Here is a 19,032-nt window from a genome sequence, read left to right on the forward strand (position 1 = left end):
TCCAGCCATTAATCCAGGACTGCCAAGACTAAGAAAAGATCTTCCACTCTTGCCTTGTGTTACTGTTAAACAGTTCTGCCAACACACTCATCTAGAACAGTTTTAAAGATTTAAGATTTAAAGGTGAACTTGAACACTTGTGCCAACCAACCCAGAAGGATGGTTGAGCCATGTATTTGCAGCTGTAAAACCTTCATTTAGAAAATTAATCACAGCATCCCCCCTAAGTAGCCACACTTTCTGCAATGCAACAAGTCTGGGAGACAACACAAACAGAACACGTCACCCACCTGCAGCAGAAGATCAACGTCCATCTAGGTTACCATCAAGTCTTTCTTATGCCATTTCAATCTGCACATAAATATTTCACATTGTTTACAACATGTTGTATTGCTCTGTATAGGGTACAGTCGACAAAGTAATGATCTCGAATTATGCTGCTTTACCTGTAGCATTGCCACCGAAAGTCATCATGAGATGATGGAACAGAGACAAGCAGTGACATTGACGGAAAGGTCTGAGCTTTGCTGCCAGAGGGCGGCAGCACCAGCATGCCCGATGCAGAGGTTCAAGCCTCACAGTGGCATCAAGGCTCTGAAGCCCAATCGCGAGTCTGTTTCCATTTATACCGTGTTTGGCCATTTGGTCTATTCATAACAGTGTCTACACAACAGAGTATATGCACGAACAAGTAATCCACAACCTTCAGCCCTAGCAAAATAGCTATCACATTCTATATCAAGCCAATACACATGAATTTCTGCGTAATTGATCATTTTATTGGAATCTGTTAAAAGATATTTGTTCAGACCATCTGTTCAGCAGGCAGTTATGCTGTGTCTGTTCACTGCATACATACTGAGCAAGTCTCCAAGCAATACATAAATATTATTTTGTCTGACCCCATACATACACATCTTTATTGCAAAAAGCAGCTTTTCCTCAATAAAAGTTGTATCCATGGGACCAATGTTTCTTTCTTCTAGCTATGACTTGTACCAAATCCGTATCAATAATCATAGGTTAAATACATCAATACATGTAATAGAGCTTTAACAGTAAAAAAGTATGAAAAGTTAAATACTGCAACAGCTTAGATACATACTGCATTTGAATGATAGAGCATAAAGTCTATGGCCTAGCTAATGACACAGTCACCAAAACACAACATACAGAAGCAATGTCAACAGCCAGTACTTGTCTAAGCATTTCAGAGTTCCCTTTCCCCTTCAAATAAAGGGCTGTGCACATCTTGAATGAACTCAGATATCATTAACCTTGCAGCAACATTGATCCTGATATTTAAGGCTGCGCAGAAAACCAGACATATAAAGCTGCAGGCCACTAAGTATACGTAGCATTTCTGAGTTTGATGAGCCAATGTTTACTATAGCACAGGTTCATTGTTCAACTAAGTGTACCCTCTGTAACAGTAGCATTAATTGGCAATATTTCTATTTAAAAGTGCCAAATTACTTAACCAAAATATGCTAGGTTTTTAAAGTGTCATTTTAGCTACCTATGATGAAGACTAGGGAGGTATTTTAGCTGAAACACCATGGTAAAGTGAAATAAGCTGACCTATTGTTCTCTTAACACAAGAATCAAGTTACACATGTTCTCTTGGTCATCAAGAGCTGATATTTGATCCAGCATTTGAGATTTTAACCTAGGGCAGGTTATAAACCTGCATACAATGCAACATACCTAAAATAGATGCAATGCTGACTTCAGTTGTCGGTCCCTACTTTTTTACAGTTAAAGCCCAACAACTTCAGGCATGCGAATTATAGCTAACCTTTTAATTTCAAATTCAACCACTATAAGTCAGAGCAACCCATTTCAGAGACTGCTCTATGACAGCGTTCTGGACTGTAAGAACATGCATACACCAGCTGTTCAGAAACACAGAGCTACTAATAAAGAAGTTGCTAGGAAAAACCATTAAACATACACATGCAATGCCGGTTACATTTCCCAACTAAAACACTATTTACAAGCATTACTTCAATTTTTATAATTTGTTAACCCAACTTACAAATATGAGTTCAAGTGCAAGACATCCAATATGTGACCATTTGAAATAGTCAAGGTGAAAATGAGTGCAAATTACAAAGCCACAAAGAGGTTAATGATTTCCTGATCTTTCCAGATGAAAAATTTATTTACCAGATAAGTAACATCAGATAGGGGTGGAGTCCATGAAGGACGTGACCTTTAGGAAAGCCAACACAAATCTTGACCAACAACACTTTTTGAAAAGTATTGGAAGTTTCTTCATACTGCCAACTGAAGTTCTCCACAAAGTTATCTGGTATCTTACTGCATGTTGTAATGTATTATTGCCCTACAAGTTGTGCAGAAACCACAGCCAAAAAACTATTAATGCACAAGGAATTCAAAGTTACCGTGCAAAAGATACGATTAAGCTGTAACAGAATCTCAGGTACTGATTATGGCTTAGACCTGCATTGAAAGTCCAACACTTAGACAAACATCCTGAAGTTAATGACATTGTCTGTATGAAAGTTAGACAACTTTGTTACACTGAAGACTTGGCTAAAGTAACATTCCACTTCGAAACAGTAGACAATATGTTCACTAACAGCCTCATCTCCTTTGCAAAAATTAGCCCTGTAAGAATTCAACAAAAATCCCTTTTTACTCATCTTTAAGATAATGTGTAGATATTTGTAGATACTTATAAACAGGATTTATTTTTTGAACAGCCAAATCTTTGATAGTTAATTCTTTATCCTCCTTCCTGCCCCCATCCAAGTCTGCCAAATTCAAGACATCGTTCTAGCAGCATTCATGAAATCAATAGTGCAAAGTTATTACAAAAAAAGTTTTCCCAAGCTGCAACATCCTCTTCAAGTTTGTATTATGTCAATAGCACTTCCCACATATTTAGAGCTCTGGGGGAATGCAGGAACAAGACAGGCTAAATCTGCTGAGGGGGGGTTAGGGAGTTTTATTGTTGGGTGTTTGTTTTTTTATTTGCTGCTCATACTGGCCCTTGTTACAACTTTGGCAACTAGTTCACTACATTCAATTCACAGTTCCTCATTTTGACATGCACCTATAACATGCGAGTTGAACTGCACCACAATAATTGTAATGTCATCTCTATACATTCGAGCCAGCTCTTCTGGAAGACTAAGCATCTTGGACAGTCGTTCATGATCCACGGTGCCAAACTCATTGTTACCCACTGCATGACGTATCAGGTGAGTTGCTGCATTCTGATCTTCAAATACTGAAGAGATTCTTGCTCTCCTTTCTGTTAAGAGACCATGCATCTGTCCCAAAGTTACCTTATAGCCACCAACAGCTATTGGCTGTTGATGGTGAACACCAGTGAGGTACTCCCCTACAATTCTAGCCACATCTTGCCTGTGCATTGTCTCCCACAGCCCATCTGTGGCCAAAACCAGGAACTTGTCTTGTGGCCGTAATTTGTGATGTATGACTTCTGGTTCAGCTGTGAGGTATGGGGGAGTGTGATAGTTTGGAGGAATAAACTTTGTATATTCATTGTCATTCAGCTGATCGGGGCCCGATTCTACTACTCTCTTCTGTAGTTCAATACTCCATTTAAACTTCACATCACCAAAAGCTCTGAAAGGCATCAGGAGACCTAAGAGACGATCTTGTTTCACAAGACTTTTCTCTTCAGACTTTGGATGCTCCATTTTCACACGTTCCACTTCATGTTCGTTTTGTGCATTGTGGTCATAGGACAGATTAACTGCGGACCACGATCCATCTTCTTCCTGAACCCCAAGCATTGCCCTACTGTCACCCGTGTTGGCAATGTGCAAGTCAACACCATCCACATGGGCCACACAGGCAGTTGCACCAGAAAATGCTACTCGCAGTACTAGGTAGTTAAGAAAAGAATTGGGATCTCCTACTTGAGCTTCCAAAGAAATATCATTATCAAGCCTCTTAAAAGCATTAATTAAAGCTTCTTTCACATCTGTAGTCTCTCCACTGTTGAGATCAATCAGCTCCTGCCAGTAAGTTCTTAGACTACTGAAGTAAAGCTTGGAGGCTTCTTTGCTAAAGTAATCATTGGGATGCTTATGCCACTGTAAAATGGGCAGCAGAGCTCTGCCACTTTCCACAGCATTTTCTATTTCAAGTAAAGTCTCATGAGGTAACAAAGAGACAGCAATGTAGTAAAATAGTCTTTCACTGACAGCTTGAGCACAAGCACAGCCTGCATGGCCATCAAACACACCCAGAAGCATCCCTCTTGTCTGTAAGCAAGTGGCAGCACTCCTCCTGTCTTCTATTGGAGCATTAGCAGGCAACTGGTTGCTATCAAAGCCAAGAACAGAACTTACATTTTTACCATCAAATTCTGGAACTTTGAAACTGTACTCATTTGCCTTCAGAATACTGTTGACCTGTGGAGGAGTGAGGTAAAACCTCTGTGGCGCAGAAGCATAATCCCTTGCATGAATAAAGTGATTAAAGTTCTCCTTTGGCCTATAAAGTGCTGCAAATTTCTTCTGAGGTGCATATCTGAAGTGACCATGAGCAAAATGAGATGATAAACAACAGAGATGTTTATGGTGGCAGTAACACACAGTACTGCATATTCTGCTAATCTCGCAGTTACGAATCAACGGAAACAGATGAGCCGGTGCTGGCATGGCATCAGACAACAATGGTAGCCTGGAGCTTCGGACTGGAATTGCTGAAAGACAAGAGAACAACTATGCTTAGGGGGACAGAAAACAGATTTTTTTCCCCAGAACTCTGTGTTAAGCCATTTACAGCCCCTAACACAGTTGCTTATCATAGGAAGTTCATAGCTTCACAGGCCTTGAGACAGAAAAGGTATTGAGGTACTTGTCTGTAGATACCACATTGGGCTATAACAAAAAAGGTATACCATAATTAAGTTCAGCATGCATATTTTAGCTCTTATATCCACTCAGATAGCAGGCAGGAAGTGAAAACATCCAGACAGACAATGCAACTTCAAACAGAACGTTAAGACAATGCTTAGCATGAAGCACGCTACAGTATTGCCACCTTCCACAAGACTTGTGGAATTTGTTTTCCTGCTGATTTCCCAGCTGACAGAGCCAGACCAGGTAAGTCACACAGGGAGGAAAACTTTCTATAAGGCTGAAGAGAAAGCACCTAACAGATTCAAGAAGCAACTTTGAGGTGACATACAACTGGGTTTAAGATGAAGATGGTTTAGATGACAAAAGCAAGTTGTAGGTCACATTCTTTAGACAATCACAAGCCAGCAGCAGGTTTTGTTTTCTCCCCGCTTTTACATATAAAAGTTCAAGCCTGCATAACACCATGGTGTACACACACAAAACAGCCACAGTGGTCTATGCAGGAATTTTCTAGCTTATCAGACAAAACCACAAGAGGTAGAAAGCAGATATATCTCTCCTACCACCAGCTCAGCTACCCCAGTAAGTTTTAGGATTACAAACTGCTTTAGAAAGCTAGTCAATTGAAGAATTATATGCAAGCTGTGTTTGCTTCCATGACTACAACAGAGCCCTGCACAATAGCCTAAAGCCAGTTCAGTGTTAAGATAAACTATTAAGCACTGCATCCAAGAAATGTATTCTTCTACTTTTTGCCACATCTAAAAACTTCTTATAATTTCATTCTTCTGAAGACAGACTATTCTAACACACACTTCCCTGCCCCCATTTACAAACTGAATCACAACATTAACATGAGTGCTTCTTAAATCCCTTATTCACTATGCCTCATTAGCCGGAAGTCTTTTAGTGTTGTACTTGAAAAAACAGATCCATAGTGGAAAAAGGTTTGAACTGTGCTTTCTGAAGTACACGTGGTTAAAGGGAATTCAGTTTTCTCTTTCCAGCTTTTATAAGTTTCACTATAAAAGCTGCTTCTTAGAAAAGACCATTACAAGTTATCTTACACAAGGCTTACTGCAGTCCTAAGTACCAGTCTATCAGCACCACTGTATCTCAGCTTTAACTGTTCTACCAAATAACTGGATATTGCTGTGTTGTCCAGGGTGCTTTAAGCCAAGCAGGCATACCAGTATTTCAGATGAGACACAAGCCCTATAAAATATGCAGTAAGCCATTATATATACTCAATCTGAAGAATTATGCACCACAGAAGGAACTGCATTCTATCATCACTATTCTGTAAGCTTTCCATAGCTTCTGCCACAGGATTCCAATCACCAAGACCAGTTGAGAAGTGTCTGGAAATATATGAAGCTTCACCCCACTCTGTGTTGCAAGAAAAGGCAGTAAGTCACATTCTTCCCTCCAAGCTTGCTTGTCATCCTTAAATAATCAGGAGTGGAGCCCGTCTCTATTACAAGATATCCAAGTGCTGAAAGTAAGCTGGAATTCATGTTTCTACCACTCCACTGACTTCCCAGTATTAATGAGCAACTGTCAGTCTTAACATTTTCACAAATTTTTTGTTCATTGACCTCACTGACAGCCATTAAGACTGAACTGGCCAGTTTTCTGTTGTTCAGCCACCCGGAAGAGCTCCAGTTGTAGTTCTGTGGACCACAGCCAGCTGTCCAGGCACTCAGCAGCAGCGTATTGGCTTGAACTTCCAGACACATACTAAATTCATGTTAGCCATTTGCTTCCCAGAAACTATTTCTCCAGCCCAGACTTCACATGCATACAGCATAACAGAAGTAAACTGCAACTCCAAGTATAGATTGCCTTATAATTAGAAGGGAGCTATTATGGTAACAGTTACATATATTTCTTTACATGACATTTAAAAGCAATTATTTTTCTTACAGAATTGTAACCTCAGGGTTCTACTGATGTGCCTGGCCTACAGCAGCACCTCTCATTCAGTGCTGGTCTCCCATTAGACAACTGAATCAAGTTCATCTGACTGCTAAGCATTTGCGTTCATGGTGCCACCGTGTTCAGACAGTTTTGTTGTTGATCCATGATGAAACAAAAATACAAGTGTACAACTGTTATAGGGGTTCTGCAGTGCCACCAGAGGATATTTTGCTGATTTTTAATCATTAGGTTATCAAGTACCACATGAAATTCAAGAGGAAGTAGTAAGAAGCTGGCCTCAAATCTTCCACAGACTGTATCTTTTACAGTAGAACCATGTCAGCTTAAAACACCAGTCTGTTTCACATACCAGATTTAATAAACCCTAATTGATTAAGTCAAAGAGAAATTCCAAGTTTGCCAAGCTGAAGTTATAAGTCTCTCCCATTTGTCCCTGCAACATTGATGCCCCAAATATAACCAGACACTTCAGCTAGCACTTAATTACTTTTAAGATCCCAAGTTCATTACAGTTATTCAAAAGACGGCAGAGAAATAAAAGAGATTAAGTGAAAATTTTACAATCCTATCAAGATTTGTCAGATCAGAATCAAGCCAGTATTAAATACCTCTCCAAGCCCAGAACAGGGTACAAACACTACTTTTCAAGCTATGAATATAGCCAATAGAGTCAGATGATCAATTTAAGAGTTTTGCAGTACTACACTGATAAAATGGAGAAAATATTACCCCTTCTTTTAATCAAGCCTTCTTATAACAGTACTATTAAGGCCGACTGATCCTGCATAGAGAGGTTCCCCCAAAACACCAGCCGTAACTGTGCCAAAGACACCCGTGGCTCCAAGTAAAAACACTTACCCAGGTGCCTTTCATGAACTTGACAGACCTGAATGAATTAGCCTGTTGGAGAGGACGGGGCAGGAGGAAAGGAGAAACAAGAAGCATTCAACACAAGCAAAACCGTTAATCCTTCCCTCCGGCCAGGCCCCAACCCTCGGGCACAGCCCAGCCTGGCAGTCGCTACCCCGGGTCCCATCCGACCCCCGAGCCCGGCGCGAGGTACATACCGATCCGCCTGGGCCCAGGGCACACACACATTCTCCTGTCACAACAAGAAGCCGCCAACATCCACAAAGCAGAAGCCCGAGGGGCGGGGGAGAAGCAAAGCAGAGAGTTTGTTAGAGAAGGCGGAGAGCTCCGACACGGAGGGAGGACGACAGAGAGGAGACACACACCGCGCAGCCCTTCTGCCGCCGCCGCCCGCCTGGCGATGGGAGCGAGCCAGCTCCGCAGCGGCGCGCCCGGAGCAGCCCGCCGAGAGCTCGGCAGCCTCTGCCCCCGCCCCCCCAGGCGCCGAGCCCCTCGCCAGCCCCGCTCTCCCTTCGGCAGAGGCGGGATGCAGCTCCCGCTGGCCGCGGACAGGGCCCGCCCGCCAGCGCTGGGCGTCGCCGTGGCGGAGACCGCTAACCCCCCTCAGGCGCCGAGCGGCCCCGACATGGCCGCCCCTCCCCAGCCGCCCGCCCTCTGGCACGACCCCCTCTTCCCTGGGCCGCGCGGGCACAGACCTGGCCCCTTCCCGGACGGCTCAGCCCGGCTCCCCGGGCGGAACAGGTAAGCGGGTCGAGGGACCGAACGGCCCAAGACACCCACACACCCCCGCCGCTCCCAAACCCCGACAGCCACCACGACGACCTCACGCCTACGGCCACCGCGCTGCGCGGCGCTTTATAAAGGCCTGCGGCCCGCGGCGCGCCGCCCATTGGCTGCCGCGGAGGGCAAGGCGGGCACGTGACACGGAGGCTCGGCGGCAGCTGCGGGAACGCGGGGGGGCGGGCGGGGCGAGGAGGGGGGTGCTGCGTGCGCGCGCATTGGGCAGGGGCGGGAAGGCGCGAACGCGGTGGCGCCGCGGGGCCCGTGCCCCCACCCCCACCCCCGCCGCGCTGTGTGCCTGAGGGGGGAGCCTGCCCCACCTCGCTCCTACCGCTCCTATCCCGCCACCGCCCCTCGCTCCTATCCCGCCGCCGCCCCTCGCTCCTCCCTCCGCCGCATCGCCGCGGGGCGGGCCGAAGCTGCCCCTCCGTGAGGGAACCGCCGGTGGGAGGCCGAGCCCCGCCGCTCTCGGCAGGGAGGGAGGGAGGTGGAGGCGCGGCGAGAGCGAGTTCCCCTGCGGTACCCCGCGCCGGGCCGCCCGCCTTGCCCTCGGCTCTTCCTCCTCCTCCTCCTCACCCTGGGGACTGAGGCAAAGGTGAGGGATGCTGTGCCTGCGGCTGGCGGCTGCTCCCGGAGCGCTACGCGGGTGTTAGGCGTGATTACCGGCGATTTGCAGAGAAAAACCCGGCCTCCTGCTGGCGCCTGGCACTAAGTCGAGGAACTGAAGGGAAACCCGTGGTGGCTCGTCCCGGACACTTGTCCTGCAAGTGTGGCCGTGCTACGTAGTCACCCGTGCAGCAGCTTGCCCCCCACGCACCTTTAATCAGGAGTCAGAGTCATTTAACTTGTGCCTGTTACGGAGACTGAAAATGGGAAAATTTCTAAAAGCTGCTGTACTTTGAATCAATTTTAGAGAGTGGGAAATGAGGGTATTTTTCCCTTGAAATGTTCATTAAGCGCCTTTAACAGTCACAAGGACGTTAGCTCTGCAAGAGACCGCAGAAGCCTGTACTGCAGTGTTTGATTCTTCTGTTTTTCATTTGCTCCCTGGCAGTCTTCACTGGAATCACTCCAGGCAAAGCAGGCTGCCACAGAGTGCAGACAGCCAGGGACCCTCAGCCCTGTGCTTCTGAGAAAGCCACGTTTGCTGCTGCCGCTGCTAGCAAGGAATGGTTTGAGGGCAATGGCTACCAAGAAGAACCGACCTTCCCCAGAAGAGCAGCACCTGTCATTCCTACCAGTGCGGCAGGAGCAGCAGCCACCCCTCGTTCCTTTCTCTCCCCTCTGTTAGATACAATCCTGTCCCCATTCCACGTCTCTAGGGCAACGTTCAGTTTTGCATATGCTTTTGAGATACTTTGATTCAGCCTTATTCTTCATGCGATTTTTAAAATACACAAAGTATATAAATCTGACAACGTTTTGATTTCCTCGATCGTCTCTTTCTCTGTTTATAGATGCATGTGCTCTCACGCCTTTCTATTTTCAGGGTGGCTGGGGTGCCCACTTCGCTTCGCAGCAGATGTTCAGCTAGCCTGGGAGTGTTGCAATTAGCATTCCTTTAGCAGCTGTAACAAAACATAGATTTTTGACTGTACTTGCATCTTTATCCAGTTGGTAGGATGTTTACAGCTATATACTGAAACAAGTATAGGAAACAAAGGAAAATCTGCACTTGGTGCCCAGAAGACTCAAGAGGTTGACTTGGGATATAAGAGTGGAAAGTGGTGCCCTGTGACCCTCTATATGAAAACCAGCTAGGAAGGTAAAATGATGCCATCCTTAAAAATGCAAGTCTCCCGTGGTAGTAGTTGAAAGCAGAGAGTATTAACATTTCATTTATTAGTGTTCTGGGTGACTTTTGTGACATTTTTTTGTTTATCCACAAATCTTTGAAGCTTATTTTGAAATTAAAAAAACAACCCAAAACATCTGAGAGACACCGTTGTACATTAAAGACTTCATTAAATGTCATGGAAGCTGAATAATTTATATTCCTTTTTAGCAGTAGCACATTGTTAGAAAAATATTGGCAGAGAATGCTGTAACAACAATCATTTACATAATTTTCTGCTTGCAGCGAGAGTGACTGTAAAGCACCCAAGTTTAGAAATGTTCTTAAAGATTATGAAGGTGGCACAGTTAAGGGATCCTCTCGCCCCATCAGAAGGTAGAAGGGTTTGGGAAGATGGACCTGTGTCTGGGTGTATTTGAGTGACAGTTGTATGAGTGGATATGCAGAAATGGATTAGGATGAAGTCACCACTGACCACCTCCTATTTCTAACTGGAAGTACAGAGTTTGTAGAGTGGATTCATGTTTGACTTCTGAAGAGAATGTTGCTGTCTAGAGTTGCCTCCTGAGAAAAAAGAGATCACAAAATAATTAGCATTTAGCACTTCTGGTCTTTAGAACATCTTGTGACCATTATTTCAATATCCCATAACATGCTGTGAAATTGAAAGGTTAGTGTTACAGCTACCTGTTTATTTATTTTATTCATCCCTTTCTCTTCCTGATTTAAGGCCAGGAGGGGAGCTACTTTTAGTGCTGGGATTGGAAGCTGTGGTTCCCTGTCTCACAGTATCCTGTGGATACCACATATCCCTTTGAACAAAAGAATCTGAATTTTAAAATACTGAGAAGAGAATTTGGCCTTAGCAGCTGCATATAAATTCCACAAATGAAAGATAAAATACTAAAACTTGGCTGACATTTTGCTCCTCAAGCTGATGTGAGTTTGATGGTATGCCAGAAGTTGGATGTTGCAATCTGAGTGGAAAGTTAGGTTTTCCTTTTCTTCATCTTGCTGCTGCCAAGACCTTTTTGTGCACTTTGAGCAACAGGCCATTTTTGCTGATTCTAAAGAACAAAAATTGTTTTAATGAATAAAACCCTGTTGTTCCATGTTTAACATTTTACATCAAGGACTGATGGAAATGCAAGTACTTGTAATTGCTTCAAGGTATGTGAAGTCTCTCTGTTTTCCTGGAGGGAAGGATTATCATCTGCGTGTAGAAAAGACATCAATTGTCTACTGCTGTGCCTGTTGCTGACAGTGGGTAATTCTGCATTGCAGAACCAATAGGCAGCTATGCATTATCACTGCAGCTAGTGTGCTGCAGTAGTTACCCTAAAGCTTTCTACACTCATTTCCAGAGAAACTCCATTACAGATCATCAAAATCCATTTTCATTTCAAATTGTGTGTTTGTAATAACCTTCTAGTTTAAGTAAGTTCTTGTGCCAAACATAACTATTTTTTCAGTTTTACTGAAAGCCAGGTCAGGAACACAGAGTAATACTTCAACTGATTTTATATCTCCTGACTCCTTAACATTTTAATGATATCTTTGCACATGATCTTTCAGGAATGCCATTTTGCTCCTGTGCCTGTTTAAAAGAGCAGTCACTTACAAAACCTGTCTCAAAATTGTGTGCACAGATCGAACACTTCCACCTGGCATGCTGCCATACCAACCTGGAGCAGAAAAGAAATACAAATAGAAGAATGATACACGTTTTGAAAGCGGAAAGAAAAGCCTAACAAAGGGGAAAATAAGGGGGGGAAAACATGCCACATACTGAATAAACAGGGAGAATAGGGCAAGTCTAAATTATCTTTTTTCCTTTCCCAAAGCATTATAGAAGCAACGACAGCAATGTAAGTCTGCTGTTGCACAGCACAGTAATTTATTTTTAGCAGGAATCAGGAGCATTACATGGTAAAGATAAATGTGTCAGTAGAGCTCAAAGCGGGCAGAGTACCTGCAAACAGCAACGGCTGCTGTGATCTCCAGTCTGCTTCAAAGGAAGGTTTTGGCTGTACATTCACGTATTCTGCTGTCCTCTTGGGGCGTGTTTGCTGTGGGTGGTGCATTCGGCCTCCTTTAACACAGCTGGGTTCCTGGGTATGGTGAATGTTTCTGAAGTTTTACAACGGGCCATGCAAGAGGTGATTTTTAAAAAACATCTCTTAAGAGTATCAGCCTTAGAGTAAACCAGCAGCACTGAGCCACACAACTTGTCTCTCCCCTGCCCTTTCTAAAGGGGAGTCCAGTGGGGAATCACAGACACAGTTGCTTTCAGGGGGTATTTTGCTGTCACTGTGGGACCCAGGGATAGTTTGATTTATTTTGTCCCTGTCCCCAAGAAGCCCTTTGTATCTTCACTCTCAGTTCCTTTCTGAAATGAAGCAGTGCGTCTGGCTTCATTCAGCAGTTGGGATCCAGCTTCCTACAATCAGAGAGTAGTTGAAGTCGGATGGGACCTCTGGAGGTCATATAGCCCAGTTCCCTGCTCAAAGCAAGGCCGACTTCAAAGCTAGGTCAGGTTGTTCAGGGGCTTGGCCAGTCCTGTTTCAGATGTCTCTGAGGACTGAGATGCCCTAGCCTGCCTGGGGCCCAGTTCCAGTGCTTCACCACTTCCATTGTGAATAATTTTTCCTTGTAGTTAATCAGAATTTTCCTTGCTCAGCTTGTATGTGTTGCTTCTTGCTCCTCAGGACTTCTTTGCACCATCCTATTATAGTCCTCAGTTCTCCTTAGCAAAGAACTAAATGCATTTTATGCATTTGGTAGGAGTAGTACGCTAGCTTGCACCCATCCCCTGGGTTGGTCTTTCAGGGTTTGGTACCCAGTTTGAGGAGTACAGCATTCTGACAACTTGATGAAGTAAAGGAATTCTGTAGTAAAATGTTACTGGAAAATACTTTTTTTGGCAAGCTTCAAGAACCATGCTTATGATGTTATCAATGCCTGTGCTATGAGGAAGCAGTTTCAGGATATCAGAAGGTTGGCTCCAATAATTAATTATCTTGGCTCTGAAGGGGCTGATCCCTTTTCCAGCTGTAGTTTGTTGTCTGCATTTTCCAAATTTATTTGTTACAGTCATTTTAAAAAGTAACTACATTTGCAGTTACGGTGACTGCCGTGCAGAAGATTCAGTAAGACTCCAGGGGAAGTAGTGGAGATTAAAGTTGGGAGGGAAAGGGAATCTGCCTGCATTTTTCCAGAAAGACAATAGCTTACACTTCACAACAGGCAAAATGTTATCTACCTAATACCGCTGGAACAACGATATCCCAATTTCATTTTATCACGTATGATACTTATGAAATTGAAGATTGTTTGGAGACTGGTAATTGGATACAGGCTTTCGTCTTTACTTGAGATCACCGGAGTCGAGATGGAAAGCCAGCGGATGGTCTCTAGAAACATCTGGCTGATTTGAGTTGAGACCTTGCCTGGCAAATGTGAATGTTAAAGAATAATAGTTTTCCAGCAATGAGGAAGAGCAACCAGTGCCAATGACTAGAAGTACTGGTGTTGTCTTCTTAGTATGAGAGTGTACTTTGGAGTGGAAAGTAGTTATGGAAGATAAAATTAGAAATTTCTATTTAGAATGAAGAGCAGGCTTTGATGATGTCTGACATCTCTTAGATGTCTCAGGGTCTGGGGTTAGATCAGGTCCCATTTCCCCTTGTAACAAGGAAGTTTAGGACAAATACCAGACAAAAGTGACCTCCTCCTCGGCCTATTTGCTTTCCTGCAGTTTACCCTTGCCTAAATGCTGGAAAAATAAGACCCAGCTGTATCCTTTGGGGACTGAAATTTGTATTTGATGAAAAAATAGTTGCGTTTGTTATATTTTTCTCTAGAAGAAAGATGAGTTAGGTTGCTGTTTTCCTTGGTTAATAAATAGAGTTATTATCTCAAGTGAACCCACCTACATAAACATTTACTGTTTGCTTTATCCTGCATGTTTAGTTTATATTTTTAAACAACAAACCAAAAATGTATTTGTTCTACCCTCTTACCTTCACTCTGGTTTGTCTGCCTGTCCCCAGACAGTGTGCTTCACAAAACAAGGAAAATACTTTCCTGGAGGCTTGGAAAGGAGTTAGCTTGGGTCTAGCCACAGACAAATAGCTGAGAATGCTGTGAAACTAATATATAACTAATATAAACATTTTAAAAAATCTGAAGTCTTAGGGCTAGATCCACTAGATTATTCTGTTCTTTCAGGCAGGTGCCCTAAGCAGAAAGTTAGAGTCCCAGTTGCTGTCTCTTGAGTCAAGGAGTGGATTCCTGTGTGAGTCAAGGACCAGTCTTCATGGCAGGGGGAAAGGATTGCTCTCATCTCAGCTGACCTGCGGCTGTACTCTTCTGGAAAAACGGGCAGCGTGGGCTGAAGGTGAAGATTATACCAGTGCTTTCCAGTTACAGGGACTAAGCTTTAGTTATTAGGCTATTACACGGTAAGATAGGAACCAGCAGAAGGAGCAGCACTGTGTTTTGCAAGAGAAGCTGGAGCTTTGTTTACGATATTCAGGAACTGGAGTCAGACAGAACAAAGCTGTGCTCCTGTGCCAGGCTTTTAATCAAAAGAGAAGAATTGACTGTGACCATTTCCAGCAGGCCTGCTTCAGGCGTGCCTTTCTTGTCCTGGTGAGTTTTTTAGAAGGTCATTTAGGGATACCCAGTCTAGTTTTGCTGTGGATTGGCACCTGGTTGCCTTCCTTGGCTCTGGATTCCATCCCAGGGCTATATCTAGCTTGCAAGTCTGAATAACCTGCATATTCAGTTGCACAAATCAATGGTGTCCTGGTGGCACAGGCTAGGGAGGTGGTGCAAGGTTACAGGTTTCTCCACAGATGGGCTGTGCCTCTGAGGAACCTCCAGAAAGATCTGAGAGCACTGGGAAGACATTCATTACGTGTAAGGTGACTGCTACCCTGCCTATTGTCAGGAGCTCACAGCATGTGTTTCTTGTGGATGATTTTGGGCTTGCAAGTTAGCAGTCCAGGGACTTTACTCTTTCCCCATGATCATTTTACTCTTATGTGTTTCAAATGTCCTGGAGCATGTCCAGATTGCAAAGTGTTTTAGAGTAGTATTTCAGAGGAAGGATCATTTCTTCTACCAGCATTGACACTAAACACTGGGGCTAAACACCAGCCACATCATGCTGTTTCTTTAAAATGTCTTTGAACTTTGGATGCATCTCTACAGCCCACAGCTTTATATAACTGCAGAGTTTTGTTCAATTCAGCTGGATCTTATATAATCAGTCTTTTATTTTCCTTTTGCTTATGGTCATATAATCATAGAATTTTTTAGGTTGGAAAAGAAATTTAAGATCATCAGGTCCAACTGCATATTATGTAGGCTGCCTTCTTAAATTTCAGCAACCCTAAGGCAGCCTGAGTCATGTGTACGAGGCTCTTTTTTGCCCTGTTGTGTAAGGTAGTGAGTTGCAAAGGTCATGGGAATGAGTTATTTAAAAACTGAAACATGCTGGGCTCTATCCAGCTTAGAATAGATGAGCTCAGAAAGGCATTTACGTTTTAAATTACAGCTTTGGTTATCAAGGACTAGTTGCCTTCAAATCAGTATTCCTGTGTCCTTAGCAAACTGCAGTAGCACACAGTATTCCTGTTTCTTTTATGTGTTGCTGATATAACCATGCATTCACACATAAGACAATGAATAAAATATTTACTTTCTATCCTCAGAAAACAAATGCATTCACAAATATTGTCATCATAGACAGAGTCTTTATGCTTATTGGTTTTCAGTGCCCACAGCAATTAACCTTCCTTACCATTTGTTCTCATTGGAAAACATCAGATTGATGGTCAAAGTGCGTACTTGAGTGGTTTGTTCCAGCTGGTAGACAATCGGGCTGTGATGTGACACTACGCTCTTGTGTAATCTGGCTCAGTCATACCGATGCCGTTCAGGTAAAAGGCACAAGAACAGATAACTGAAGATCCCAAGGGCAAGTCCATATGTTTCTGACCACCTTGTTGCCGGTCTGGTTTAAGCCATCCAGCTGTATCCTCATTTATGGGAAGCTTTCTTGCTTGTCCCCTTCCAGGCCCTTCAAGTCACCACCCATGCAAGAGTGTGTCCAGCCATACTTTAAAGTAGGAGTGCTCTGAACTACACCAAAAGCACTTTTAAACTTGGATCATTTCACAGAGCAGTTCAGGGCACGGCTCCGCAGGTGGCTCAGCAGGCAGAGCAGTCTCTGGCAGAAGGGAAGGGCTTTGCAGCGGGGCTGGGAGAGCAGGAGGGAATGCAGAGCCACATTGCGGGAGTGACTTTTGTTCTTTCTATCAGCCTGTGCAGCTATGCCAACGTAATTTTGACTATTTACAAAATCCCACATGTGCAACTGTAATGTACTTCTATTTTCATGCAGCAAAATGTAATCAGCCTGCGATGACATAAACTTTTGTTGAAAATAGTAAGAGAAAGTTATGGTATGAGAAAAAAAAAAAGTTGAATTGGTTTGGCATGAGAAAGCAGTTAAATGACTGATTACTGAAAACCAAAACAGCACAATCCACCTCCCAAAATGTGGCACCAGTATCACGTAGTTAAGTAACCGCTTGTCCCATACAGGCTGGTAATACAGTGAACTGGTAAATGTAGAGAAAGCGGTTAAGCCCTGAGTTGTGGAGCCACACATGTGCACATAAGACAGGAAAACAACTCATAAAAAATGAAGGGTAGAAATGCAAAGGGGACAGTAAAATGAGTTCAGGGACCTGACACTGAAAGGAAAGAGAACACTGGGGTAAAGGGCTTCCTGGAAAAGGCTTGAGTGTGAGCACAGGTGGGTTCTTACTGTTTGCCTGCCTGCTTTTTGCTGTGTTCAGAAAAACAAGAACTTTGTACATGTCTTTTTAAATGAAGGAATTGTATAAAGAATAATGCTTGAGTCTATTGCAGTATAGCTGGTACCAGCATCGTGACTCAGGTGATTGCTAGGATGAAACAGGAAAAGCTATAAAAGGAGAGCTGGAATAAGGGACGGCAGTGGCTAGTTAGCAAAAAAAAAAAAAAAAAAAAAATCCCAGTCATTTTCCTAGATTCAAGACTTTCTGTTTTGTATTTGCATGTATTAGTGAGTAAAATATATAAGATTCAAAGGTTTGTGTGTTTCTTGTACATTAATAATCAAGGGATGTCTCTTACTCAGAGTCTAGAAGCAATGCTTTAGGTTCATCTGGAAACCACTGCTTGAATCTGCCATCACCTGGAAACTGGCAACACGCTGACTTTTCTCCAGAGGAGAGCTATAAAACCAAGCAAGAGAAACTTGCACAGAGAAAGTCTGTTCGATTCTCTAACACTGCCTTATCGTCTTGAACTATCTCAGGTCAAGCAACTGGAAGACAGCATGTTCTCTAGGCAGCCGGCTCCTGGCAGTCAGTCAGTACAGCTGTGAATGTGACACTCCATGCCAAACATGAGTCTGTAATTCCTACTACTCTCCATTTGTCAGCTTTTTGAGGATACCATTTAGTCATTTCCTGGGAAGACAAAAGGTGCCCATCAGAGCTAATGGCACTTGCACACCCGTTGGCACATGGCAGGTGGCTGTAACGTGCACTTGGAAAATGAGCACAACTGATTCAAAATGACAGCAGTGGTGTTGATACAGTGCTGCCAGGCAGTTCTCAAAGTCCCCTGCACCCTTTGTCAATCGAGGAGGAATTTTCTTCTGACTTACTTTTCTCAGCCGTCTAAATAAGAGAGCAAACGCGCCTCAGGAGAAATGAGAAGTGTGTTAGTTTTCATTAACTTTTAATTTGAAGCCTGCATAACTGAATGAAACCACTGTAGTAATCTGGAAAGGGTATCTGAAAGCCCTGTTGAATCAAGAGACAATTCCTACCCTCTCTCTGAAAAGTACATTTAAAAAAGGTGCTTTGTTCAGAGGCGCGGTATCCCCACCAGTGCTGGCAAAGAGTCTTCTCAGACTCAAGCAGTAGGAGCAGCTCTAGAAAGTCATTTCAGGCTGCTGCAACATTCCCAGGGCTATAGTAAAGGTCAGTGTGTTGTGTCCTTCAGCTGTGTGGAGTTTTGATTAGAAATCTGCATCGTTGACAACTCTGAACTGCTTCCAGACAGCGATATATTAGGTCTCCCATGTGCACCAGAAGTGTACTCCCCGTGCCCAGCTTGTGCTCAAAGGCACAGGACTTACTGCGCAGCATTTAGGCTGTAACGCTTACTGCGGCAAGGCTCACACCCAAACATTCCAGTCATGTCAGGAAAGAAAAGTTTAAAAATGTTGTTTTGCTGCCAGATCTTCCTCCTCCTCCAGAAAAAAAAAAAAAAAAAAAAAAAAAAAAAAGAAAAGAAAAAAAAAAGGGCTAGTTTCAAATACTTAAGGGTGACCTATGAGAATAAACAAACCTCTGGGTCTCAAATGCCTCCCTGCATACTTGTAACCAGTAATGCCAACCCTTTTGTGAACAGGGATTTTGTATATGAAATACGAAACATTTGACTAAAGGAAAAGGGACTATGGCGTGACTGAGTCTCTTCCCATGTCGTACCATTTTCCAAGGTCATTCCTTAAGGCCATCTTTACAGCACTCAGTGCCAGAACTTGATGTTTTCAGGATTTTAGCATGCCTGCAGCAATCGTAATTCTGCCAGGCGCAATCGTAATTCTGCCAGGCACCTGGCCACCTCTAGCTTGTGTTCTGTGACCATGTCCATTCTTTTTTGGCCTTGCTACCAAAGCCAAATCATCAGGTGTAGTGCGATGTT

At 43.6% G+C, this 19,032-nt stretch overlaps 1 protein-coding gene across 5 annotated transcripts; it reads right to left on the reverse strand.

The window, feature by feature from the left end:
* Positions 1–757: 757 nt before the first annotated feature.
* Positions 758–18,598, reverse strand: PDP1 (pyruvate dehydrogenase phosphatase catalytic subunit 1). Of its 5 annotated transcripts, none has more exons than XM_080379563.1 (3): positions 9,123–18,598; positions 7,877–7,911; positions 758–4,708 (listed from the first exon to the last, which is right to left on the reverse strand). In XM_080379563.1, the coding sequence occupies exons 2-3, from the start codon at positions 7,905–7,907 to the stop codon at positions 3,057–3,059; spliced, it is 1,683 nt and encodes a 560-aa protein (XP_080235689.1). In that variant the 5' UTR covers positions 7,908–7,911; positions 9,123–18,598; the 3' UTR covers positions 758–3,056. The 5 variants fall into 5 exon arrangements, with proteins under 5 accessions (XP_080235689.1, XP_080235690.1, XP_080235692.1 ...); XM_080379564.1 differs by lacking the exon at positions 9,123–18,598 and adding an exon at positions 8,375–8,721; XM_080379566.1 differs by lacking the exon at positions 7,877–7,911 and having other exon boundaries at positions 9,036–18,597.
* Positions 18,599–19,032: the final 434 nt, after the last annotated feature.

The sequence above is a fragment of the Falco punctatus genome (assembly GCF_963210335.1).
Source record: "Falco punctatus genome assembly, chromosome: 3".
NCBI classification, from domain to species: Eukaryota; Metazoa; Chordata; class Aves; order Falconiformes; family Falconidae; genus Falco; species Falco punctatus.

Excerpts from the sequence above, each read along its gene's own strand:
- PDP1 (XM_080379563.1), bottom strand. The coding sequence starts at position 7,907 with ATGTGTGTGTGCCCTGGGCCCAGGCGGATCG. Across the intron at positions 4,709-7,876 it reads CCCTGGGCCCAGGCGGATCG|CAATTCCAGTCCGAAGCTCC; the intron begins GTATGTACCTCG and ends CTTGTCTTTCAG.